This window comes from Danio rerio, chromosome 20 (genome assembly GCF_052040795.2).
Source record: "Danio rerio strain M-AB ecotype USA chromosome 20, GRCz13ab, whole genome shotgun sequence".
NCBI lineage: Eukaryota > Metazoa > Chordata > Actinopteri > Cypriniformes > Danionidae > Danio > Danio rerio.
The window spans coordinates 38457501-38485108 of NC_141040.1; the positions used below are offsets into that span (position 1 = coordinate 38457501).

Here is a 27608-nt window from a genome sequence, read left to right on the forward strand (position 1 = left end):
GACATCTGATATTCTCTTCTATCACTACAATATGGAGTGCATTCACAGACAAGAATAGACATCCATGAGGGCTTCTCCTTTTTCAAATCAGCAGCTTTACATATTCACAACTTAAGCAAATGAACAGGTTTTTCCATTGCTAAAAGACTTTCCGCTGAAATCATCCAATCACAGCTATAGTAGCTTGGCCAAACCATGACTGGCATCCTGCCATTAGCGCATGTATCTATCAAACTCAAAGACTCCCCTGACTCAAAATGAGAAATAATGGGTCACAGAAACATGGAAGTCAGTTACTCGAATTCTGGTTAAAGTTAAACTCTTTATTGACAGAATGCCCTCTATCTGCTATTAGTCAGAAGCCGGGTCAGTCACGTGTTGCATGGACATGACCCAGAGCTGCTGGCTTCAAAACTGCAGCCTTTAGGACTCATTCACAACTCTATTCAAGTTACACTCTATAAACAATACCTGTTTGCTGTTAAATGTTTACATGACCTGTATAAGATCTACTGATGCCCTTCAATACTGAGTAGAGCATAAATTCCACAAATCTTAATATAGAAATAGTCTATTAAAACCTTTAAAAACCACTTAGTGTGAATTGTAAATAAATAGTGAGTTTTTGGAAAGGCAAACATTATTATTATTGCACATCTCTTTGATTACAATACAAATAGGTGAAGCAATATGTGCGATTACAAAACTGCTGTGCAAAATGACACAATCACAGCAAATAGAAGATACCCGAGGAGATAATGGATGTGTATTACAAAGTTAGTAGTATGATTTTGTAGGTTATGAGGCATAGTAACCATGACAGAACAGATTTTATGATATGTTTACATGACAACGATTTACTTAAAAACAGAAAATACTGTATTTGGATTTTTTTTTTTATATATATAGTCTACAATGTTGTCAAAATAACTCCTGTTTATGAAAATGACTAAAAACACACGAGCCAGGTAATCTTGCCAGGCCAGTAATTGGTGATCAGTTTTTAAAGAAACACTTTGCACATGCATATAACATTACTGTTTTTAAAAAATAAAGTCTTTCTGTGGTTTACATCAAGACAATATTGTATAATTTTCAAACCAATTTTTTTTTGTTTGTATCCTCCTTTCCGCCCTTGCTTATTACTTTAACTTTGTCAACTCTTGTTTGTACTGGATTTAGACTAATTAAATTCAGCAGACAACTTGTCTCACGACATTTATTAACAGGAATTAAATCATTCAATTGAATTTTACATTTGGAGATTTTGCTGCAATTATGTGTCTGCCAGGCTGATATTGATCATTCATTGGCTGGAAATTCTTCTGAAAGTGATTCCACCAGTGCTGTTGATTGTTAAAGCTGTGCTGTGGACTTTTCTAATTATTGTGGACTATTTTTTATATTCACATTTAGATGTACCTTTAATCCAGGGTTTCTACAGGTTTCTTCAAGTCAAATTTAAGACTTTAAAGACCATTATGAAAAAATTAGACTACTTACTTCCATTGCTCTGAAAAAACACAATTATTCAGTTTTTATGAAAATGAAAATAAAAAATCTCATTAGTCTCCTATTTGTGATAAGAACAAATCAGCAGAAGCACATTTAGCTCACAGTTTTGTATTCTGTCATAAAATACAGGGATTCTAGGATGAGGTTTTTAAAGTCCTATCAGATGTTCTTGATCTACACGTAGATCCTGACCCAATGCTTACTTTTTAATTATGCAAATTCCTTACATATTGTTTATTAACAGCCAAAAAGCTGATATTATTGTACTGGAATAATATTAATCCTCCAAATGCAAAACTATGGCTTGAAAAATTTCTATCTACTCTGCACTGGGAGCGATATCTTTTAAAAAGCAAAACTGGACAATTTAGCAAGATTTGGGGCCATCTCTTCTGTCACTTCATGGGGAATTATTTTCACCAAAGCAATGTATCGTAACTTTTTTTATTTTGATTATCACTATATATATGTTTCTGAGTATGCATGGTTTCCCCGTATTTGCGTGGGTGTCCTTCAGGTGCTCCGGTTTCTCCCACAATCCAAAGACAAGAGTTATAGGTAAACTGAAAAAGCAAAATTGGCCATTGAGTATATGAGTATCTGCAGGAGTGTGTGGGTGTTTCCCAGTGCTGGGATGCGGCTGGAAGGGCATCTGCCGTGTAAAACATGTGCTGGATAAGTTGGCCATTCATTCCGCTTTGGTGACCCCTGATTAATAAAGGGACTAAGCCGAAAAGAAAATGAACGAATGAATGTACTCGCAGGCTGAAAATTAATCCTTGAATTTGCAATTATTGTAAGTCTATTCAATGACCAAATAAAACTTATTTTGACAAAAAAAAACCACCCTGTTAGTGATTCCTATTAATAATCCATCTAACATTCTCACACAATGTGTTCTTCAGCAAGGGAGTCCAAGTGAACAGGGCTTGAATAAAAACAGCAAAAAACAGAATGCATTTAAGCGCCGCCTTCATCAAAAATCAGAGCTATTAAGAAGAACAATTTCACCTCACTAAAGTAGACCTACTCACAGTCACAACCTAGTTTAGAGGCTCTCATATCAAGTTAAAGTCCAGGACTGGATTCATTAGAGGAGAGAAGAATGACGAGGTGGTAAAAGCACTGAATAAAGCTTGATAAATGCCACATGATGAGAGAGCATAAAGTGATTATTCAGTATATTTTATTCACATTTACACTGGCATATTTTCTTTCACGACTGTCTGTCTGTCTGTCTTTGTTGAATGTAGCTCATCTCTCTGTTATTTGTGGGAATTACGGTTGCATTTATGGTGCGTTAATGCTCTTTGCGTGTTAAAATTAAACATGTGGTGGCTTAATAGAAAATGCGCTTATAAAATTTACATTACGCATCTCACTGAATCAATGCACTAAAATGAATTTACTTCAGGCAATGGAACGGCAATCCACTTTTGAGAAAGCATTTCCTGTTGTTTGTGCTCTTGTGGCATCCTGAATTACATAACTCACCACATGATTTAACCTCACCCTTTTAGAGATGAAGAATGACGTCTATATTGGGCAATCATAGAAATGGCTGGTCCTGCTATTGAACATTGATTTATCTGGTTTGATAGGTAGTGGTCAACGCTGTAACATGTTGCATAAATGAAAGATGGCAAGTGTGTCCAATGGATGAAGGTTTGAACTCTTGTATTGAAATGAAAAGACTCATGGTTTTCTTAAGTGTGCTGTTTCTACAGCCTCGGTTTTGATTGACTAATCATACATTTTTAGAAACACAGGGATGCCGGTTTGGTTTAATAGATAGTTGGTTTAGGGCATCTTTCAGGGAGGCATAAGCTCACTGAAACTGAGATTTGTGAAAAGAGTAATCCTAGGCTTTGTTATTCTTCTTAGAATTTAGAAAGAGGACAGTAAGATTTTGATCTTGTAACATGACTTGGATGTTTGTTCTCTAAAAATGAAGCTTGTCACTATATCCTGACCTAAATATCACTATGGACAAACTTGCATTACTGGTGAAAATGTCAAATGTTTGATTGAAAACTCATTAATATCTAAAAGATTCAAATGTTTTGCTTAAATTTTAAAATTCTAGTCAAAAATAATGTTTTTTGAACAAAAATAAACCCTCTGGGATCACCAGATCACACCGGTGTGACCAGCATCTTTTTTTCACAACAGTGCAAAAGACACTAAAGGGCGTCACATACCAGATGCGCCGATCAACGGCGCGTCACTGTGTGAAAGTATCACACACCAGACGCGCACATTCGCATGCTATTTAAAATTAAACTAATCAGATGGTGCTCTGTGTGTGGCGGCAGAAATATGAACAGTGTCCTGAGTCGTGGCTGGGTGCTGCGAACAGCTGCCAACTTGCGGTGCCGCTGTGTGTACCCTGATAGAAACCTATGTTTAGAATTCTGAAATGCATGGCGCTGCGTGGCGCGAGGCTGCGCATAGCCGAGTGGCGCTTCTGGTTTGCGACCTGCTAAAGACTGATTTGTCGACTTTGGTCAAACAAACAAGTGTTACTTATACACCATTCAAATCTATTAGGTGTTTACTTTTTTGTGTAAACTTACAATAACAACAAAAGTGTGTGCTTTTGAAAAAATAAGGAAAATAAACAGTGTGCACGTTCTTTCTTTTGTCTCTCTGCAAAGAAAAAAATGAATCATTAAAATGAAACTCCACAACAACAAGACACACAGACATGAGACATATATCTGGAGAAAGCTTAAAGTGTCTACTTTTAAATGTAGTAAGTCATGTTGAAAACAAATATTGTTGGATAAAGTAATCAGTATGAAACCACCACTAAGCTGTGTTCCAAATGGCACACAATACAGTTTGCACTTTTGCACTATGTGCTTATCCACTTACACACTCAACAGCATAGTATATGTATGTAGTGTCGTCTGAAATGGAACACCAATGGTTTTTTTACTAAGCAGAAATTCAAACCGGTTCCCTGATGACTTTGACAGTTGCTAAATTAGTGATTTAAATGACCAAAGTACCAAATAAAACCTGCCATAAGTGTAACTGCGGTTACCATTGGAGGCGCTATAATCACTATCGTAGAATTTTGCTTTCAAAATCCAAAATAAATAAAGTAATCCAACATCAGTGCCCGAAAGCTCCACTTCCAGAACGTGATCAAAGCAGCGGCAAAATAAATGCGTGAAGCCTTCTACATTTCACACTTTATTTTAGCGATTGAATACATCATCCGCATAAGTGTATCACCCGCATAATTAAAGTGCGCTTATTATATTTAGAGTTTTCAGAGTGAACGCACTACTTACAGTGTTTATAGTACAAAATGGCATAGAATAGTGCATAAGTATGTGATGAAAATCGTCTACGCGAGAAGCGCACAACATAAAAAAACAGTAGAATATCCATGAATACCTGCCTCACATCCCTGTATATAAAGCTTGGAATGTGCACTTTCCAATTCTTTAAGAAAACAAATTTTAAATACCAATTTAGTCATAAATGTTCATAAACGCATAACATTAAAAAATAGTAAATAAATGTAAAAATTGTTTTAAAAAATCATGAAAAACTGCCACGCAATAACAACTGTTTGGACGAATTAAAATCTTACTGCTGAGTCAGTCTGGTAAATATAAACTATATATCCATACTTTACCGGTCAAAAGTTTGGGGTCAGTTTTTTTTTTTTTTTTTTTAAAGAAAGTTATATTGTTCATCGAGGCGGCATTTATTAAATGTGAAAAAAAAAAGTTAAATTGTTAAACATTTATTAAAATTTCAAATAACAGATTTTTTATTGTATGTAGTTGCAAATGAAATTATTACTCCAGTCAATATTGCTTTTATTACTATTAACAATAATATTAATAATAATAGTTATTATTAATAATAATATTAGAGTAATTTCTGAAGGATTCTGTGACTCTGAAGACTGGAGTAATGAAGCCAAAATATATCTTTAAATATACTGGAATAAATTATTAAATTAAGTTATAAACTACAGGGGCGGATTTAACCAATAAGGGTAAGTGGCCACTTAGGGCCCCAGGACAACTGAGGGCCCCCAATGAATATATGTAGAAGTGCAAATTATGCCTACAAACTATAAATAGCATCATTTTCAATCATATTTTGTACAGTGAGAGTCAAACAAATACAATTTTATAATAAATTCATTAAATATTATTTAATAAACAATTTAACATAATATTATTATAATAATGTAATATCATGCAATTATAATATTATAAATATACACCACCCCCTTTCATGGTCCAGTCCAGCAGTCAAATTTATAAACAATATATATATGTATTATTTTTAGTTGTAAATTTATTTTAAGAAAACTAGTCTTTTAAAACGTAGAAAAGATGAATGAGTGACATAAAAAAAACAGCAAAATAGATACAAATTAAATAAAAGTGGAAAGAGTGCCTTTCAGGACTTGGGCCCCATGTCTGGAGTTGCTTAGGGCCCCCAAATCACTAAATCTGCCTCTGCTTGTCACCTTCTGCAGGTGAATTCAGAATAAAATACAAGTTTAATGAATAACAAGTCCTTTGTAGAATCCCATGATGGGTATTTAATTACACTGTAACGTTAACAATGCTACATTTTAAAACTCAAAAACATTATGAAAGGGGGAAAGCAGGTAAAAATGTGTAAAAAAAAATGGCAGACAAGAGAGTCTGTAATTGAATGATGTCATGGATGCTGTGTGTTTTCCGACTTATTGCACAGAACTTAATCTGAATAGCAAAAAAGTCCAATAGTCATGGAGATATGGAGCTCTTGATTGGAATCAGACATCTCAAGCTCAGTGTTTTTCAGTGGGTGAAGGTTCTCTAATACTACTATAGAGGTCTGGTCAAGTAAACACGTCTGGTGGCTCAAGGCCAACAATGAGCAGCACAGCTCTAAAGTGTGTGTGCAAATTTCTGACCTACTTAACACGGTCAATGAAAAAGGGAGGGGTTGAGTAGAACAAGGATGCTGGCAAGACCAAAGGCATCTGGGGGAAGATGGACACAATAAACTAGATGAATAACCACACTAATGGAGACCCAGACAGAGGCTGTGTCTGAAACTTAAGGAAGCTGAGATGCTGCACAGTCAATGAATGACTAAACAACAGACAACGTTTTATGCAGACAGTAAAGGTTAGGCATAACAAGTAAGTAAAACTCAATTCTATTGTTTAGTAGAGTTAGACTTTCTCAGCTGTTTTCAAACTGGTGTAGTGGATCAGGTACAGTATCAAGCTAATTTTCCTCTATTATCCATTAACAACACTGTAAAAAAGAATTGCTGTGAAAAATGATAATATTACAATGTTAGTTGCCAGTAATACTGTAAAATTACTGTAAAATAACAACTGTGCTGTAGCATTTGACTGTAAAAAATGCTGTAAAATTATAATATTACATTTTGGTTGCCAGTAGTACTGTAAAATTACTCTAAAGTACTGTAAAACTACAATTGTGCTGTAGTATTTGGCTGTAAAAATTGTTGTAAAGATAATATTACAATAAAATTTGGTTGCCAGTAATACTGTAAAATTACTGTACTGTAAAATTGCAATTGTGCTTTAGCATTTGACTGTAAAAAGATTATGTAAAAATTATAATATTACAATGCATTGTGGTTGCCAGTAATACTTTAAAATTACTGTAAAATACTGTAAAACTACAACTGTGCTGTAGCATTTGACTGTACAAGGATGATGTAAAATGATATTGAAATACATCTTAGTTGCCAGTAATACCGTACAATTACTGTAAAATTACAATTGTGCTGTAGCATTTGACTGAAAAAAAATGCTGTAAAATATACAGTATTACTTGCAATTTTGGTTGGAAATTTACAAGTGCACTTTGTTCATTTACTTTGTTCAATGTTAATTTATAGTGCACTTAAAAATTGTACAACATTACTTACTGGCAACAAAAATTGCCAATAATACTGCACATTTTACAGGAATTTCTTTTACAGTGATCCCAACAGCACTGTTTAAATTGCACGTGACACTTTATTTTACTCTCTGGACTTTCTTAGTCTATCTTCAAAAGTCTTATCACAGTTGAAAGTTCAACCTATTCTATAGAATTTCTTTGTTTAGTAGTTTTTCTACACAGTAAATGAAAAGTCACAAAAAGGCACTTTTTTTTATTTCCCAAACTTTAAAAAAATTAATTAATCGCTTAGACTTTAACTTGGTTATGTGAGTTATGTTCTGTACTAAGTTCTGACTTTCAAGACATCACACCTTAACATATTTTTAGTTAAAGCATAAGAGATAACCCACTAAATATTAATGAGTGTAATGTTTAAGCCTTGTCACAACTAAGTTATAAATTGGATTAAAAATGTATTTTATTTTAGATTTTCTACATAAAGTTTAAACATGGTACAACTATGCTTTCTGCCAAACACAACCACTAAATTCGACAGAGACACACAAACACTGTATTAGTCACTGCAAAATTCCTTAGGGGAAGATATAGTTTTAAGAGATTTACTGCAAGCAGAAACAAGACAACTTCACAAAAGCACAAGACAATATTGGACCATAATCAACCAACGAGTTGACAAAAAAATTAGAATTATTTTTGTCACACACGTTATAATTTCTTTAACTATAGTGGTGAATTATAAAATTATGGATTCAACATACCTAAAATGAAAAATCTAAACATTTTAATTATGAATAATGAGTGGGTATATATACATTTTTTGAAAAGCTTTTCACTGAACATGCTTGTGTGCATCAAGGCAGTTCAATGCAAGGAGGCATTTTATGCATGTATTTATATTTTCATTTACTTTCCTTTTATTATCAGTTACCAGTATAGAACTTGTTTTTTAATTATTATCTTATTATTTTATTTATTATCTTATTTTTTTCATTGCAAAAGTAATATTTTAAATAGAGCTATTAAAAAATCAAGAAGTTGTTGATTTGCAAAGCATGATGTTAAATGTCTTAATTAATGTTACCCTTAAAATTATTTTATTATAAGAAAGACATGTTCATTTTCTTCCATAAGTCATATATATCACTACAATTGTTATTATGATTACTGTGATATCTTCAGTATAACAGTGTGATTAATAACCAGCCCTGCAGAACAATGAAATGATATGTGCTGCAATCAACTGCTCAATATAAACCGTAAATGTGTCAAATAACTTCCGGGCTGCAGTATTAAATGCTAGCAGTCAGAATGGCTGCAACTCATAAAACTAATGAGGCTTTCTAAGGTGTAAAACAACAGAAAAACTGCTTATTTATTTTTTAATTAACACAAGGAAATAGCTTATGCAGTTGCTATATGAATAATGAAGCACAAAGGATTCTAGTTACAACCTATTGGGATCAATGAGCATTACGATGTTCTTAGGGGAGATTGTTACAAACATGTTATGAACTGCTTTTATATCCATAGGGATGCACAATGGAAAGTTATGTTCCATTTAGAAGACATCAGCTATATATATAATCCCACCTGAAAGTGGGATTACTGAGAAGAACAACTCTGATACCGTTACCTTTCACCACAAAACCATACAGACACGCCATTATCTCTCAGAGTACAGAAAGTACGCAAGCATGCATTATGTATATGTCTTCATACTGTACACTGCATGACCTAGTTTTCACTTAACTAGTTTACACATATGTGTGCATAACCATTTTATATCTGCACTCACTCTTACCAATGAAGTGTTGAATATTTTAGATTTGAAAATATTTTTTAAATATGAACTTAGTCATATAGAAGTAATAATTAATTTATTATTAATATAAATAATTAAAATATAATAGTTAATTTATACATTTAAACAGTGACAATTTAATAAAGAAAAAGACAATTAATGGATCTTTTAGGTTGATTTCTCTAAAAAGTATATGTAGTTCCTTGGGCTTCACTCATGGAGCCGGTTGCACCAGCAGTGCGTAAGTTAAAACATAACCTAGTTGTGACTTAAAGGGACACTAGGTTACAATTTACGCACTACTAATTATTTTTTTGTTGCACCACTGAACTTAGTTTAAATTTTACAATCTGTTTCAACTAAATATTTACAGCAGTATCCCCCCATGTATAACGGTATAAAAGAGACGACAGCGAGATTAGTTTACATTGAGGAGCTCGAGATGATAGTGAAGAACGATCTCGCGCTACTCGCAAGCCTTATTTTTCTCCCAAATCTAGCTTTTTTTTTGTTTAATGAAAAGTTTGTATTGTATCCATCAATTAAAGTGAGAATTTCTTCATGTCTGAGGTTTTCTCCCTGCTCTTTTCTCTTTCATGAGTAGGATATAAAAAAATTCAAGTTTAATGCTTTGATAACTTCATGTGTATTTTGCGTGCGATCACAGCTCGTGATGCCGATATGTACGTCTGTTAATAGTGACTGTGATTTATTATGTGATTTATAATTTCATTTACATAAGACAGTTCCATACAGAAGCACTAGTTTCAGAATTTGAACGCAGTTTGACGATTTAATTGCTTTTTATTGAATATTATGTCACTTAGTGCAACTATGAATGACTTTACGGAGAGCTTACAACCTACTAACTTTGGTTTGCCTTAAGAGCATGTGGTGCAACTGAAGTGAGAACAAATTTAGTTACAAACTAGCTAATATACTAAGCCCCTAGGGTGGACTTTATGTTCCAGTTTAAGTGCTTGCGATTAGCTGGTGCAACCCTACCATGATGATTATATGGCTCATAAAATGATGTATCCAAATCAAACTAAAACATCAAGCATGTTAGTGACTAAGACATATACATATTCTCCAATCAAATTCCCTTGAAAAGTATTTATTCTACTGGACAATTCTTTTTTGATATATTTTTTTCTTTTTTTTGCCAATGAGCTGATTCAAATGTCCTGCCGGGAACATTTCCCAGACGCTTCACGTGTTAGTTTCAGTTGCGAGAAGTTGCCCCTCACCTGAAATATTAATACGGCCGCTGTCAGAACACATCTGTGCCAGTAGACTGAGCCTGAGGATTTCAGACGAGCTAACCACACAACCACCCACGTGTGCACACAAAATGTGATTAAACCATCCAATTATGCATGAGGATTCAGACTGGCCAAGTATTCGTTTGAAACTTGAGAGAACAAGAACACAGCGTCATGTCAAATCTGACATTGCAAATCTCATCAGATCAATCTCAAAGTTCTGGAGGACACTGCATACATGTGCTTCATATCTACAGTCACAAACTGTATACATTATATAACACTATATTTGTAATTTATTTGCATTATTACATAATATATAAAGGTGTCAGAACTTCTCTGCATTACAGTATGTGTTGGAAAACGGTATTATCCTGGACACATGAGCTATCATGTTGCTATAGGAATGAGTCAACACTTGAAATAGCCACAAGTTACAATAATTACACCACAACAAAAAGAACAAGCCCTGTCTTTGGTCCCCTGGACAGATAGCGATCTGGTCCCCTGAAAGAGCCACAATGGTTTTGCATGTAAACAGGATCTCCAGTTTAATCCCATCCTTAAGTTATGCCTACAACTTTGTTTTCAAAAAACCTGATCCGAATGTCGACAATCGCGTGTCAGTTCAGTTGTTGGTGAGGATTTGATCACAAAAGCCAGGATGTTTCTAGAGCCTCTGTTACTGGCATTGTTCGGTCAGTGCATTACGCTGGCTGGCAGTAATAGAATGGGCAGCTTAGCACTGCCTTGGGCTCATGTGTCTATAGTCGTGCCGCTGATCCATTAATCCAATTAAGATTTACAATGCTGGCTAAGGCAGAGTCTTACCTGTGCAGGAGAGAGAGGATCATGGGGAAAATTTGGCTCTGACGTCACACACTCCTGCATCACAGAACAGCCTAAGCTTCTTTGCACATGGGGAGGTGAAGGCATGTAATATCTGATATGGGTATTGGAGGCCTTCATATCTAAAAGCCATTTTCAGGACAATCATCATTCGCTAATTTGGGCCCACGTGCAAACGCTCACTAAGTGACCATTCAAAGATTTTAATCACTTTAAAACGACTGACATTGTGTGTGTTAAGCCTAAAGTAAATAAAAAGTATAATGAAACAAAAACTAAGTGGTTCTTAACCAAAAAAAATTAATAATTAAATTATGGTCATCCAAACTAATAGTGTCAATGCTAAATGTAAAGTAAGATTGGCAAAAGAAGATGCATCTCTGTGCCCTCAAAATAAAGCACATTGTTTTACTATACTTCTGGAATATCAACCAGAATAAACTGCATCTCGGGTAACCAAGATGGTGGAGACAATGAGCAAAGGTAAATCAGGGACTCTTTTACAACTGGAGCATGCTTGGATTGAACTAATCTTTTAGACTGACACCTCTTCAAATGTATTATTAGCGACACAACTTGAACATAAGCGCTCAGACATCAACCAAGATCATAACTCTTCTTTCTTATTTACATTCTCTGTCTCATTTAATCAAGTGGATATAAATTAAATTGTAACTTTATTTTTGGTCCATTTGGGTATAAGACTGTCTGATTAGTATCTGCTGATAATGCTCCTTCAAGAGACATTTAACTGACTATAAGAAACTTTACAAGTACATGTCAACTTACACTAACCTTAATTCCAACCTAACAACCCACCCACCATCAAAATAAAGCATGAACAATTAATCTTTATTTCTATTGCACTTTTACAAGATTGTGTCAAAGCAACACATACATTCTAGAAGTTTTCCTGAATTGAAACTGCTTCAGCCCAGTTTTCAGAGCTCGGTTTAACTCAGTGTAATATATAAACGTAAAAGCCGGAACAGCAAAGACTAAATCCAAATCCAGTACTAAGGACACCATTTCAGATACATGATGCAACCCTGACTAAGCAAACAATGTCTAAAGCTCTTGTGATATATATTGTACAGTGAAAACGCAGGTGAATTCTGACAAATTTCCACAGCGGTGATGTATACTATGATCACAGACTGGTACCCTAGCCGTTTTCCCCCAATTCCCGGCAGCCGGCCTCATCTAACACAGACCGTTGGTACTTTTCCGCAGGCGGGGCTCTTGCGTTACGTCACGCTGATACAGCCCCGTGGCTTTTGTTAAGCGCGTGCTCCAACGCCGCTGTCAAAGCTCGCTCTCCGACCTCACAGTCTCGAGATCCGGAACGACAGGGTTGTACGGACGCAGAAACGTGCCATATCTATTGCATTTGCAATATCCTCAACCAAAAGCTTTGAATTGACCTTAAATATGTCTACCATCGTCTACCGTCAAACAGATCAGGTAAGAATGAATGTTGTCGGTACCGTTAATGTGTGAATGTGTAAGTTAAGGCTTCACGCCTCGTGTTCTCGCTGGATTCTTTCATAGTATATCCTGCCTATTTGTTATTTTTCAGATACATTAATAGCCTGTATGCTAATATATAGTGTTACACATACAGACACTTATGTACTCACGCGTTTGCCATATGGTGCGTTGTAATCTGCTTTTAATATCCGCATGCGTTGCTCTTATCAGAGAAAGAATCACTCGCGTGAGTTTAACGTTTTGCAGTGCTGTGCAGAAAACCCTCATTTTATTTATTTATTTTTTCACGTTATTTTAATGTTGGAAAAACGCATTACATACATAAAAAAGAGTGCAATAAATAAATAAATAAAATGTAATAAACCACTGGTAAAAATCTAATGGGGGTAATATTATAGACAAACAAATTAATGAAATAATAAAATAAAATGTACAAAATATCTACAGTATTTATACAATTAAACCAAATATAATTTCAACATTTGCCATTCATAATTTAATTGAATAATGCACATCTAGTTGTACTCTGGCTGTACGTTTACAGCACCTCACACATTTGTGTCGTTTCTTTTATAAAAGAGCGTCTAACATTATACACTTTCACATTTATCTGCATGACCCTGATTGTGCTAATCCTGACTATAATATTTGTCTTATTGTATCTTATTGGAATATATGTAGTTAAAATTAAACATTTTCTCGTCTCCATTAAAAATAACTGGAAATGCCGACGAACACATGCGTAAAATGAACACAAACCAGGACAGGGCAGTGTCAAGGTTAAAAAGAGCGACTGGTGTGGTGCATTAAAAGCAGTGCTCGTGTATTTTGACGCAGAACATACATTTTCACCTCATCGTTCATCCTTTAGTGAGGAAGACAGAAAAATGACGGCCAGGTCGTACTGACCTAGTTTTGGGTTTTACTGTAGACCTGGACGAGAGGCTCAGAGACGTTCTGGGCTCAGTATGATGCAAGCGATGTTGTGCGGCAAATGTGGATGCGAGGCGTGTTGATGGACAATTTATGTGGCCAATTATAATACTGGGAATGATGCATTCTGGCCTATCAGGTTTTGTGGATGCTGTGGGGCGTATCCTCAGAAATTTGTCTCTGCATGTTTGATCCATAGATCGTTTACAATGGATACTTAATTGAATCTCTCAGTAATTTAGTAGTGTTACTGTGTTTTGTTTGTATATTTCATGTTATATATACAAAGTATTTTGAATAGAGTGTTGCCAAATATCCAGCAGTTATCTAAAACTTATTTTATAAAAACTAAAAATTATTTTATTTATGGGTTTAACATTTCGTAAGTTTCTCATCCTTGTGGATCCTGGATGATTTGTTTAGTTAATGTTCTTTCTCTCTTCTCGCTATGCACACTCTCAGAAATGAAGGTAGATGAGCTGTCACTGGGGTGGTACCTTTTCAAAAGGTCCATAATAATACCTCAAGGGTACATATTGGTACCTAAAAAGTACAATAGTGTTCCTCTTAAAATTTGTAGGTACTAATAAATACATTTGAGCTACAAATGTGGACCCTTTAAGCACAAATGTCTACCTTTTGAAAAGGTACCACCCCAGTGACAGCTTGCATACCTTGATTTCTGAGAGTGCATGCTCATTAATAATTTCCACCCAAACCAGTGTATTTTCACTTCAGTGATAAACTTCCTTTATTACTTTATACCTGAATTCACCATTCATATTTTACAATCCCAATTACAGGAAACAGCAGTTTCACTGTTTCATTCCAAAACACCTGCCAAACTTCTGCCTATGGATGACCCAATAGTCACTGCAAAGCTTCATTTGTAAGGCAAATGCTGTGTATGTTAAACTATCTACTTGTGTATTTAAATACATGTACTCCTTGGGATTAGAGATAAAATTCACAGGATTCTTTAGAGAATTACTTAGCCGTAGTGCCATTGCATGTTGCAGTTAATATGAATCATTGGGAGAAACTTTCTGTGAAGGTTGCTGTGAATAAAACCAGTGTTGTCTCTCCCTTTCAAACATTCTTTCCATGTGGTGAAGGATTATTCAGTTTTCCAGTCTGTTCCCATGCGTGAGGTCAGCCAGTGGCTGTTAGCACGCTTCTTAAGTTCTGCGGTCTCATTAACCTTTTTTCCATAAAGGTTAGCAATTCACTTGAGAGAATTAAAAAGTTAAGATAAAAACAGCAGCTTTGCTTCCCTTTGCACTCAGAATGTAGTTGATAAAATTCAATAAGCAGTTAAAAAAAATCATTCTGAAATTATTGTGATGGAGTTATAATGTGTGTCCCTTCCATCTTTGTAATTAAGGGTTTAAATTACATAACACGCTCATCTACTGCCTGTCAGTAGATTTATGGATAGAGTAGCAGTTTGTTTTAGTTTAGGCGGAGAGAGAGAGAGAGAGAGAGTAAATCACAGATTTTTCCAGGTGTTATGCAACCACAGGAAGTACAGCTCAGACCTTAGTGCACATCTGAATATGATTTTATGATTGTCACCATGCTTGTTCTTAGACATGGGATGATAACCAGTGTCAAGGTTTACCGTGGTTTGGAAAAGTCAAGGTTTTAATACCGCTAAAATGTTCTGTAATACCATTCCCAAAGGTATATGTAAGTTTTTCTTTTTTAATGTTTTTTTTTTATGTGTTGTAAAGGAACCCGTGTTTTTGAAACAAATGAAGAGAGCAGAAGTCAATTATTTATTTTAACTATTTAGCCTGACATGTTTTCTCTTCTAAAATATAATACATGTTTCTTAAAATAAGATAAATTGTGTTTAGATTTACGAAAACTTTTAAAAATAACTTATTTTAGAGCAGTAATCACAATACATTGAAACCGTGGTATTTTTATCAAAGGTCATCATACCGTCAGAAATCTATACAGGCCCATGCCTACTTCTATAGCCTTTTATGAACTTGCACAACCATTTGACCACGATGCCCTCCCTTCACATTTTGTGCAGACTCTACGCAAGTTTATCACTGTGGTGCGAGTCTTTCATGAGCTCAAAGGTACATCAGGGACTTGTAAACTTAAAAGATGTATTCTGAAGCTTACTGTCAGGTTACTTATTATTTGTAAAGGAGGGCACCAACAAAGCCAAGGAAATGCTTCATGGTAAAACTGCCATCAATCCTGTTGCATAGAGACATTCTATCTAATTCTAATCCAAAATCTAATTGTTGGCAAGCCAGTGTGCTTCTAACACTGACGAATGTAGTTCACCTTTTTCTTAGAGCTGGCAGAGGTCCCAGATAGAGTGTGACTTGTCTTATGATAGCGACAAATATAATTATCTACAGTATGCTGCCTGTGGTCATTGGTAGACTAAGAGTTGGATTGAGCTGCCTGTGATTGCTTTCAAGGAACACATTGTCCTCTTTTGCCTCGGTTTTAGTTTTTCGCATGGCCTTAAACGATGCATTAAATTGTTGCTCAATCTGGGTAATCTGTTGAGTACTTTTGCAGAGTCAATAGAACAACTGTTGCTGTGTGTTTCAACCCATTCTCCTCTTTCTCTCGCCTCGCTGACTGTCCCACGCTTACCAACTGAGCATGCTGTTCATTGCATGCCAGAGGGGTCAAAATTGATTGTATGTACAAAACGGTTTTTCAGAGTATATTTTTTGCCACCGCACTTTTCAGTATTTATCTTATCACTCTTCAATTCTGTCAGTAGTTGTGTGAGGATACTGGGATTGTTCATACAAAAAGCCAGATCATGCGAGTCTGTCTAAATCTTCTAAATCACTGCATGCTTTATCTGTTGCAACTTGTAAATGCCCTGGTTTAAGCAATCAGTTCCTGATTCAACTCTAAGTGGACCAGCCGCTCTCAGATTAAGGTCACCAGCTTGATACTGGACAGTTCAGACCTATCAATGAGCAGAAAGTTTGTATGTTTTAAGGGTCAGTGACAACATCTTTTTTTATATTTATATATATATTAGTAGCACTTTGTACAGGCTCATGAATGTGTGTCAAGGTCAATAAATAACTTCAAATATCAAAAAATATAAAATTATTTTGGCGGCAACGTGGTGGAGCAGTGGGTATCGCTGTCGCCACACAGCAAGAAGGTCGCTGGTTCGAGCCTCGGTTGGGTCAGTTGGCATTTCTGTATGAAGTTTGCATGTTTTCCACGTGTTTGCGTGGGCTTCCTCTAGGTGCTCCTGTTTCCCCCACATGTCGAAAGACATGCGGTACAGGTGAAATGGGTAAGCTGAATTGTTCGTATAGTGTATGAGTGTGTAATGATGTTTCCCAGTGATGGGTTGCAGCTGAAAGGCCATCTGCTGCGTAAAACATATGCTGGATAAGTTGGTGGTTCATTCCACTGTGGTGACCCCAGATTAATAAAGGGACTAAGTCGTAAAGAAAATGAATGAATGAAATTATAATTACTTAAAATTTATGCCTTTTTATAAAATCAATTATACTGAGCAATTTAATTAATTAAAATATAAAATATGTAAACAATTGTCTGTCATTGAAGTTTGAATTAACTTTAGAGGTGAGATTTAGTTGATGTAAATTCAGACAGTTGAAATGAGAAGGGCTTTAGTGAGAACTTATATTACACAAATCAATGCTTCCACCTTTTTACTCATCATTGTACTTCAATACCACTTATCTCTTTAAGGAATTATTCCAATGATTATGTAAATTAAAGTGTAGCAGTTTCCTATGGCTGCTTTCAATAATCAACCCTTGCAGAGAATAGATCAAGAAAGAAAAGGCAGATTATTTAAAGGCCTCCACTGCATGCTCGGATTGTTTGTGAGGCTGAAGTGGATAAAAGAATGACTGTGAGTGGAAAAATACCAGCAGGTTTTCATGTAAAACATGAGGCTTCCACACACTGGAGCTCATTTGTTTTTCACTTCGGCATTTTCCATCTCCACACAGCTGTCGCCACATTATTATGGGAATGTAAAAAACCCATCAAAATTCCTGACAGGGTGATTTCTTGATTGTGTGACCATCCTCTGTCCCTAAATATGGACAGTGATTATTTTCCGGAAGCGTGGATGTGGTTGAGTCATGTGGTTAATGGGAAGGATGATGTAGAGAATTTGTATGCGGGTGTTGCAAAAGAGGTCTGACCAAGGGAGGGTCAGAAATGTGTGTCCTGAGATTTAGGCAGCTTCTTGAATTAAGTCTGTATGAGACCGATTCTATCCGGATTAATCTGAACTGTCTGTGCAGTAGGAGTTAAGGCTGATCTCGAATAAGGCACGTGTTGAACTCTATGAAAGTGATCAGAAGTGGAAAGCTGGGTCAGTTTATGATCGACAGCAAATTCAGCCTTTAGCAATTAGTATTTAGGCTGCATCAGTATTAAACATTAAAACCACTGCAGTTCTAAAAAAAACACATTGATCAGTGTTCTTGAGATATTTCTGCAGTGACTAAGGCATCATCACAAATCCACCTTTTTCCCTGCAGGTTATAATGCACAAACAACACAGAAAAGGTTTGAGTCTATAGCCAACGGGACACTCGAGGACTTGATTGCAGTCACTCTAAGCCTGAGAGTTTGAGTCACCTCTGACCCCCTGCTGCTGTGCCCACCGGTTGCCTGGCATTGCCTTTTCCATCCAATAAGTGGTGAAGCAAGACCTAGGCATTCCCATTCCTGGCTCTACTTCACCCGTGCCTTTTACGGCTTTCCCCAAGTAATCTATCTCTCCCAGACGTCATCCAATATCAGGTATGCACATGACTTATGCATGAGACTTAGTGTTATGTGTGCACAACAGAACAGATTTATATTGATTAATAGTTTCTGCCAGTTTTATAGCCAACAACAAAAAAAAGGATGCACTGTTTTGTTTGTATTTGTGTGCACATACGTACTTAGGGAAAACTTATTTAAGCATGTTATTGTTTTGTTTTTGCAAAGGCTTAATTTCCAAAATGATTCCCAACGGATATTTGATCTTTGAGGACGAAAGTTTCCTGGATTCCACTGTGGCCAAGATGAATGCCCTTAGAAAGAACGGCCAGTTCTGTGATGTGAGACTTCAGGTAACACACCCTATTTTAACTATATTATTCTCTGTGTCATTATTAGACGCCTTGAAAGACACTGAAACAAGACTCTGGGAAGAGTGTTTCATTATACACAGGTTGCAAACCTTTGAATGGCCATGTGCCATTGATTGAGAGGCAAAGGCAAAACCACTGTGCTCAAAATATTTAAAAGACTAATTAGAAGATTTAACATAAGAGATAAAATAACACAACACAATTCTCAAATTAAAACCTAAATGATTTTCTTGTTCCAAAAAGAAACACTGTAAGTGGTATCTGGATATTTGTTTTAATTTTTAATCCTGCAGCCAAGCTAATGATGTTATTATTGCTTGTTTGGGATTTGATCAAATCCACATGACAACAATAAGACACTTTAGAGAAGGAATAGCATGCTGTCATACCTGAATAGCTGAAATCCAATTTCTTTAAGGCTATTTCCTTGCTGCAATGGTCTCATAGACTTTAACTTATGCCTATTTACCTCTGCAGGTGTGCGGTCATGAATTGATGGCTCACCGGGCAGTGCTGGCTTGTTGCAGTCCTTATTTGTTTGAGATATTTAACAGCGACCTGGAACCTCATGGTATCTCCCATGTGAAGTTTGAAGATCTGGACCCTGAGGCTGTGGAGATCCTTCTCAACTACGCTTACACTGCCCAGTAAGAGAGACACAACATACAATTAACCAATCAGGCTTACCATAAAATCAACAATAATAATGACTTGGTTGCAGTCAAATTATAATATTTATTGTTGCTCTGTGTAGGTTAAAGGCAGATAAAGAGCTGGTCAAGGAGGTTTACTCTGCAGCCAAACGGCTCAAAATGGACAGAGTGAAGCAGGTAAATCAACCACATGATTGTGTATTAAACAACTAAGGTTACGAAGCCCTAGCTGACTCTTTAATTCTTCCACGCAGATCTGTGGCGACTACCTTCTCTCCAAGATGGATTCCCAGAGTGCCATCTCTTATCGCAATTTTGCCAGCTGCATGGGAGATGGACGTCTGCTGGGCAAGATCGACAGCTATATCCAGGAGCATCTTCTGGAGGTGTCTGAGCAGGAGGATTTCCTCAAGCTCCCACGCCTTAAGGTGAGCCAACCTTTAATCTTTAAGGTGATGCGCTGTTCTTGACGTGCACAATTAAAAATGCAGTATCTTTTGCTTCGTTTTATAGTTGGAGGTGATGCTGGAGGATAACTTGACCTTGCCTAGTAATGGCAAGCTATACTCCAAGGTGATTGGCTGGGTCCAACGCAGCCTGTGGGAAAATGGCGAACCCCTGGAGCGACTGATGGAGGAGGTTAGTACTGCGCTCCACTGTGAGCATCTCTCTATTTATTCCTTTCGTCTTCCCCCTCGTAATTCATCCCGTTCACAGATTTAACAGGTCCGTTCACACCAGTCATCTTAACGGTAGAGGTCGGTTGGGTTTGTTCTCTCTGCCTTCCATACATATTTTTTGTCTTCTCTACCCCTTTACCCACAAATCACCCCGGGCCTTTAAGTATATACATTTAGGTACAGAACAGGGCTGTTACACCCGAGTGGGTAGTCCAGGTGAGCCAAACTAAAAGCCTCCTGAATGCTCAGTACTCTGCAGTAACTGCAGCCACTCTGTCTGCTCACAGAGAGTGACATGGCATGTTGCCGTACCAATGACAACTCTCTCTTCTCTAAGCAGGTGTGTGAGTGTGTGCGTGAGTGTGTACATGCTCTGGGAACCAGCACTAACAGTTCTTCCTCCCCACTGATTTATCTCTCCTTAGGTTTATTAGAGCAAACATCAGCAGGATTCTCACAAGACTGAAGAAACCAAGACTGGGGCCCTCCAGGGTAATGAGTCATGAATCAAAGAAAATAACAAAAGAACAAGAGGGAACCATGGCGAAAGAAGCGCTAGGCCCCTGTCCAATAACCAAATGCACTCATCAACAATGCACCTTTAATTTACACTATTGACACTTCAGATTTCAAAGTATTGCCGCATTCAACAATTCAAGACATCAACACATTACGCCCATTTTATGCATACTTTGTTCATAGCAAAGTAAACCATCTTACATAGTATATATACCTGAATACTGATGAAAAGAAGAAGGACGCCAGCTTCATTTAAGACTTGATGACGGCATCCACAGTGCGATTCATCATAAATAAAGGAAGTGGAAATTGAGTGCAGCTTAGAGGGATGTTCTCAAGTCGCTCTCAGTTCCTGGTTCCTTTTAATCTGCTGTTTGGACGCACTGCCAGCGGGGATGGGCACAAGTACTCAGAAGCTGTAATTTCTAGTAGCAGCATGATCATGGAAGCACAGTCATTTCATTAGAGGATTGATTTCAAAACATTCCATGGCAATCAAAATTATATAATCCACAAGCTGTTACTATAACTACACAAACAGCCTCATTTTGATTATTCTTTCAAAGATAACTACTGGTCCTATTAAGTTGGTGACAGATTGGAACATAGTTAGATAAGAAAAGCTTAAACCCTATAATTTAGGACACTTTCTAAAGATGTGATATTTTGCAGTACGGTGAGGTACGATGCAGGTCACCTTTATCGAGCTTGCGTTTCCACTGCCAAAAGGGTACCGATGGTGGGCGTGGTGTATGACAGAAAATTTCAGTCAACGTCATTCTCGCTCGGAGAAATGTCAAAGTAAAGCTGGATGGATCGATCACATATTATATGAGAAGCACTTCTCACAAAACAGATGCTTTACATACATAAATACTTGTGTATAAATGTTTATTACTAACCTTCCTATGAACGTGATTTGATTATAACTGCAGATTAATGATAGCCTACTGTAACGTTTGCGATTCTTTAAAATAAATAAATAAATGCAACATATATGAACACATACAGACCCTTACAGTCTCCGATATATTACCAATTACAGAAAAACTACACACAGCATACATTTAGTCCTTATTTGGGTTCATAAACAACACAGAACATATAGCCCACAGTCAGTGCAAACCTTTTATCTGTGTCTTTAATCTTCATCAGCACACGTAACCACCGTTAGAAAGTAAATCTGTCATTCCAAGTTCATAATAGTTCAAAAGGTGATGATAATAGTCAAACATGGCATTTTGGTCATGTTTTAGTTTGTTGAAATAATAATTTCTTTCTTTGATTTTTCCGGCTTTTCCTTTGTTTTTTCGCGCTTCACTCTCGCATGTTTCTGAAAGGATCAGATGTCAAAAGCGCTTCAATAATTACATGCACGTTATAATTATCAGCTCAAGAATGTTTGTTACTTCAAATAGAAAGTGATATTGCACAGGGTAGATTCTGCATCTTCTCGGCTTTGTGACTGTTCATCAAGATGACGACAAGGTTTGTTTAAGCTCGGGTTAACCATGGTCATAATTATATGTATATATTATAACGGTGTAATGTCTCGGCTGTGTTAAAAATGGTGCTTCTGTTGTTTTCATTCTCCTGCTTGTGTACACGATGGTGACGTTTCACTGTAAATCAATAGCGTTCAGTTGCTCGTCTTGCTTCGCCTTTTGGTATCCTTTTGTCATGCTAGGTACCCTTTCAAAAGGGTACCCAAAAAGTGGTATGATACGGTTCGCTTTTTGGTACCTTTTGACAGTGGAAACGGCCATAAAAGCGTACTGAACCTAACCGAACAATAACATACCATTCAGTGGAAACAGGCCATTAAAAATTGATTCAACTGTGCCTTTTTAACATATGTACTCAGTTAACATATCTATTGGACATTCAGAGAAAAAAACACCAAATGCCCATTCCCAAATAAGTTTTTTTTATTACTTTATTGTAATAGTTTTGTTATATTTTGGTGGGATTGTTTTTTTTTTTTTTAACAGAATTTTGTGTTCTGTTGGTGTGAATTATTTTTTTTTTTTATTTAATCTCGAAAAGGATCCTTTTTTCCCTAAAACTGAAGCACTAACTTTGGGCTGTAATAGTTGACAACAAATAACCAGTTTTGACCGGAGTTTATTTGATGATGTCTGACTTGACTAACCCTCACAGTTGAGAAGATGGATGCAGGATGACAGCCAGACATGGAACTTGTTTGTTTTTTCCTTCTCCAAACTTGACAAATGAAAGTTCCCAAGATGCTTTATGGCGAACGTGGTTTTGTGATCCACATTCTGCTGTTTACAGTGCAGAGAAACATCCTGAAGATCTTTTGAAGTGATCCTGAATCCACAGCAAGTTTCATATTCTTAAAGAAGCTTTTTTTTTACCAGCATCTTGCAGTGAGCGAGCACTATGGCCCTCCCCTTCTTAACTTTCCTTCCTCCCCTGACCCACGTTGTTGGGTGCTCTGTTGTCTTGGAGACAGCCACATGGGTTCTGTTGTCGCTGTGTGTTTTGCAGGTGCAAACGCTGTACTATTCGGCCGATCATAAGCTGCTCGATGGGAGCCTGCTTGATGGGCAGGCTGAGGTGTTCGGCACTGAGGATGACCACATCCAGTTTGTGCAGGTACACAACCAGCGCCGAGCTCTTCTCAGGCTGAACCATGTAGTTAATGCAGAATTTAAGAGTAATGGTAGCAGAGCAGCTGCAGTTGTTCTGGGCTCTTAAGAATGCGTTTTGAGCTGGAAAGATCACAATGTGTGTGTGATAAGTGTGTAGATTGGGCTTTAGTGTTGCTTCTAGTGTGGCTTTAGATTAATATAGATATATGGTTAAAAGAATATTCCAAAGTTCCATTCAAGCTCAATCAGTAGAACTTAATGGACAGGGTTAATTGTCGCTAAAAAATGGATTTTCCCTTGCCAGACAAAAATCTAGGTTTCGATGTTAAACCTATAATGGTCAGTCTGTAAATACAAACCAATAGTGGATCCACATTTGTTGTATGCATATTAACATGTTTTTTTTTTTATTGTGGAAAAAAAGTACTTGCTAATCTTTCAGCGCAAAGCTATATCCAACTGTGCTGCCATGACAAGATAATGGTTAAAATCCTGAAATGAATGTTTAAACTGCTTTAGAGCTTAAATAGATTTTGACAAGAGAACTATAATAATATTTTTGTAGTTTATAGCTTTGTACGTCTGCTTTTAAATCCCCTAAAACAATATTCCACTTATTCTAGTTGAAACCATCTCACTTAAAATTCAATTGAAAAAAAACATGTTTTGTAGTAATCAACATTATCCAACAAATTCCGTCAGTTAAGATTAACTGTAATTGTACCTGGAACATTCCTTTAACCTGAAGTAGGCCAAGCATCTGGTAAGTTGTCAAAGTTGAGTTAAGTCTAGACAGAATTTGTTAGACTTTGTGAGGCTGTGTGTGTGGACCATGGGCTCGGAGTCTGTAGCTGCGCTGTGCCTTTGCAGAAGAAGCCCCCACGTGAGAATGTACACCGACAGCTGAGCACCAGCTCCTCTGGCAGCCTCTCCCCTGGATCCACCAAACATCCCTGCAAGCAAGAGTGGAAGTACATAGCTTCTGAGAAGACCACAAGTACGTTTGCATCTTTGACGTCATCATCAGATTGAGAAATCTTTGCAGTCCTTTTAAGTCATCTTCCTTTTCATCTTCCTACAGACAATACTTACCTGTGTCTGGCTGTGTTGAACGGCATGCTGTGTGTGATCTTTCTGCATGGGCGCAGCAGTCCCCAGGCCTCACCTTCGGCTACACCTTGCCTAACCAAGAGCCTGAGTTTTGAGGGTCAGCCTCTGGAGGAGGAACCGGACAAACTGCTGTCACCCATGCACTACGCTCGCTCCGGACTGGGCATCGCTTCTCTGAACGACCAACTTATCGCCGCAGGTTTGTGTGCATCACATTAAACCAAAAAATTTTGAATGTCTCTTGCTTTTGCTAAGCAACTCTTGTCTTGCTCTTCAGGTGGATATAACCGGGAGGAGTGTTTGAGGACTGTGGAATGTTACAACATAAAGACTAACAGCTGGACCTTCATTGCACCAATGAGGACTCCTCGTGCTCGTTTTCAGATGGCTGTGCTCATGGTGTGTACATGATTAAACAGTTACAAAAAAGTTCAGCCTTTGAAAGTGCTGTGAAATAACTGTTGTCATCCAATCAGGGTCAGCTTTATGTGATGGGTGGATCCAACGGACATTCTGATGAACTGAGTTGCGGGGAGACCTACAACCCCAATGCTGATGAGTGGACTCAAGTGCCAGAGCTCAGGACCAATCGTTGCAATGCAGGTAAAAACTAGACCAGTACATTTTCAAGCTTGTTTCTTAGTTGCATCCTAGTTTAAGCCATATATTGGGTATTCCCTTCAAGTAGAATTATTCCATCTACAGTAAATATTACAATTTTATCATTATTCTATTGACTCTCCATAGGTGTCTGCTCTCTGAACAACAAACTGTACGTTGTTGGAGGGTCGGATCCTTGCGGGCAGAAAGGTTTGAAGAACTGTGACGTTTTTGACCCTATAAGCAAGGCCTGGACCAACTGTGCCCCTTTAAACATCAGTAAGTCAAAATGACGTTATAAAACATCCCTGTAATTTCTTTTCGCAGAGGTTTCGGGCATTTAAGAGATCATAGCTTAAGCGTACAGCTGGGATTACATTAATAAAAAGCCAGATGGATCGCAGACACTCAACATCATTTTGTGTGTCTGCAGGGAGGCATCAGGCTGCTGTGTGTGAGTTGGATGGCTTCATGTACGTGATTGGAGGAGCAGAGTCATGGAACTGTCTGAACAGCGTGGAGCGCTACAACCCAGAAAACAACACTTGGACCCTCATCGCATCTATGAACATCGCCCGTAGGGGAGCTGGAGTGGCTGTCTACGAAGGTAAGCAAAGGACAAAGCATGTGATACAAGTATAAATCTTAAAGAAGAATGTGACCAAAGATTCCTTTTTCTCAGGTAAACTCTTTGTGGTGGGTGGCTTCGATGGCTCTCACGCCTTGCGTTGTGTTGAAATGTACGACCCTGCTCGCAACGAATGGAGGATGCTGGGGAGCATGAACTCACCACGCAGCAATGCTGGTGCAGCCGTCCTTAATGATGTCATCTATGCTATTGGAGGCTTCGATGGAAATGACTTCCTCAACTCGGTTGAAGCCTACAACCCTAAAACCGAAGAGTGGAGCACTTGTGCAGACGCCTTCACCGATTCCTAAGAGCCAGGGGAACCAATGGGAGGGGGGTTATCTCACTCAAACTAACAGGCTTAGTGACGTAATCGTGCTTTGTGATGTCCTGTATGTATGCTGGGGGGTGGATGGGTGGGATTTTGAGGCGTGAGGAAGGTCTCATGGGGTCTTCTTTACAGGAGTCACCCATGAGACTGACTTTTCTTACAGTGTTTGGGTGGGGGTGGTGTGTTTGGGGTTGCCTGAAAGCAACATTAAGCCTTTGCATATTGCATACTTTATTTTTTGTTGATGTATATATATTGTTGTTTCTTTTTTTCTTCTTTTTTTCCGTTTAAAGAAGAATGCCAACATTTATTGCACACTGAGTGTACCTTTTGAGTGGAGTAGTTTAGTATTTCTGTTTTTGGCAAGTTGAAGACAGGATTGATTGGTTAAACCCATAATGGAAGTGATTAGGGTTGAATTTGTTTGCTTTTTAGTGTTTTTTTTAAAGCTCACTTTATTTGAAGCTCCATGCTTATACAAAGCCTTATTTTAACAAAATGTTCAAACACATGGCTTTCCATTTTGTATCATTAGCCATGACGTAGGATTACTGTACCAATCTTTAAAGATGGCCTTTTTTATATTTTTGATACACTGCTAAGTAACCAATAGATAGATGGATGAGCTAGCAGACGCACAACACTCATGAGGTTAAAAGCTAATCAGTGCCAGTTTAGTTACACTCACACGTCTAGTCTACTATGCTTCAGTACTCCCGCTCAGATTTTTTTTGTTACTATTTCATTTTTGGCACATTCAAACAAGTGAGGTGATGCTCAGTTTCCTCTCAGTACCTTCTCTTTTTAATATTTCCTGTGTTAGCGTTTGGAGTTTTTTCTCAATAAACTTAACCGGGGAGAGAATTCTGTACCAGATTTGTAATGAGCTGATATTTCCATACTAATAAACCATTTCAACCTGTTAAATATTTCTGTCTGTGTCTTTATAAACTATATCAGCACTTTTCTACATATCATTTAATTGGTTTTTGCATCAAGGTGTTGTTTTCACATTTAATAGAATTTATGTGTGACTACAGTTTATGTGTGGTTTTAGAAACAGATGAGGCAGAATAAAATGTCCATCGATTTAGCGTTCTTCTTTGTCATTAGCCATGATGTTGGATTACTGTATTGTATGCTCCATGGGATCATTTATTATAAGGGCTTTATTTAGGTAAGCTTTATCCACAGCAGACTCCCTTTTACAGTCCACACCTTCATTCACACATACTATCCAGTCGTAATCCAATAGACAAATCACGCCAGTTACACCAGCAGGAAGTAGGCCAAAAGCTCAAGGTCTACAGGAGGGATTAAAGGTCTTTTCTGGCACTGATTATCTTTAGGACTCGGGTCAAGTCACTAGACTGACCTTCTGTTATAAAATTAACCACGGCTATACTACAACAAATAAACAAATAATTAAAGATTTAACTTTAGTTAAACCATGGTTACAAACAAAAAATGAATTTAACCAACATTTATGCTAATTTAACACATTTGCAGTAAAGCGGATTCTACAAATGGTAATCTGTCACAACCATAGACTGTAACACAACACATGGTTATAC

At 37.2% G+C, this 27608-nt stretch overlaps 1 protein-coding gene across 2 annotated transcripts; it reads left to right on the forward strand.

The window, feature by feature from the left end:
• The first annotated feature begins 6535 nt into the window (after positions 1–6535).
• Positions 6536–26963, forward strand: ivns1abpa (influenza virus NS1A binding protein a). Of its 2 annotated transcripts, none has more exons than XM_087296457.1 (15): positions 6536–6685; positions 18296–18560; positions 18753–18877; positions 19376–19545; positions 19653–19728; positions 19806–19979; positions 20065–20190; positions 23262–23369; positions 24236–24362; positions 24447–24674; positions 24753–24874; positions 24952–25078; positions 25223–25354; positions 25509–25682; positions 25758–26961. In XM_087296457.1, exons 3-15 carry the CDS (start codon positions 18767–18769, stop codon positions 26012–26014), a joined length of 1932 nt encoding a protein of 643 aa, XP_087152583.1. In that variant the 5' UTR covers positions 6536–6685; positions 18296–18560; positions 18753–18766; the 3' UTR covers positions 26015–26961.
• The last annotated feature ends 645 nt before the right edge of the window (positions 26964–27608 follow it).

Bases quoted from the DNA above. Each gene is read 5' to 3' on its own strand.
- ivns1abpa (XM_087296457.1), top strand. From the start codon at position 18,767: ATGATTCCCAACGGATATTTGATCTTTGAGGACGAAAGTTTCCTGGAT. The intron at 20,191-23,261 runs GTTAGTACTGCG...TGTGTTTTGCAG, and splicing joins TGGAGCGACTGATGGAGGAG to GTGCAAACGCTGTACTATTC. The intron at 24,675-24,752 runs GTTTGTGTGCAT...CTTGCTCTTCAG, and splicing joins CGACCAACTTATCGCCGCAG to GTGGATATAACCGGGAGGAG.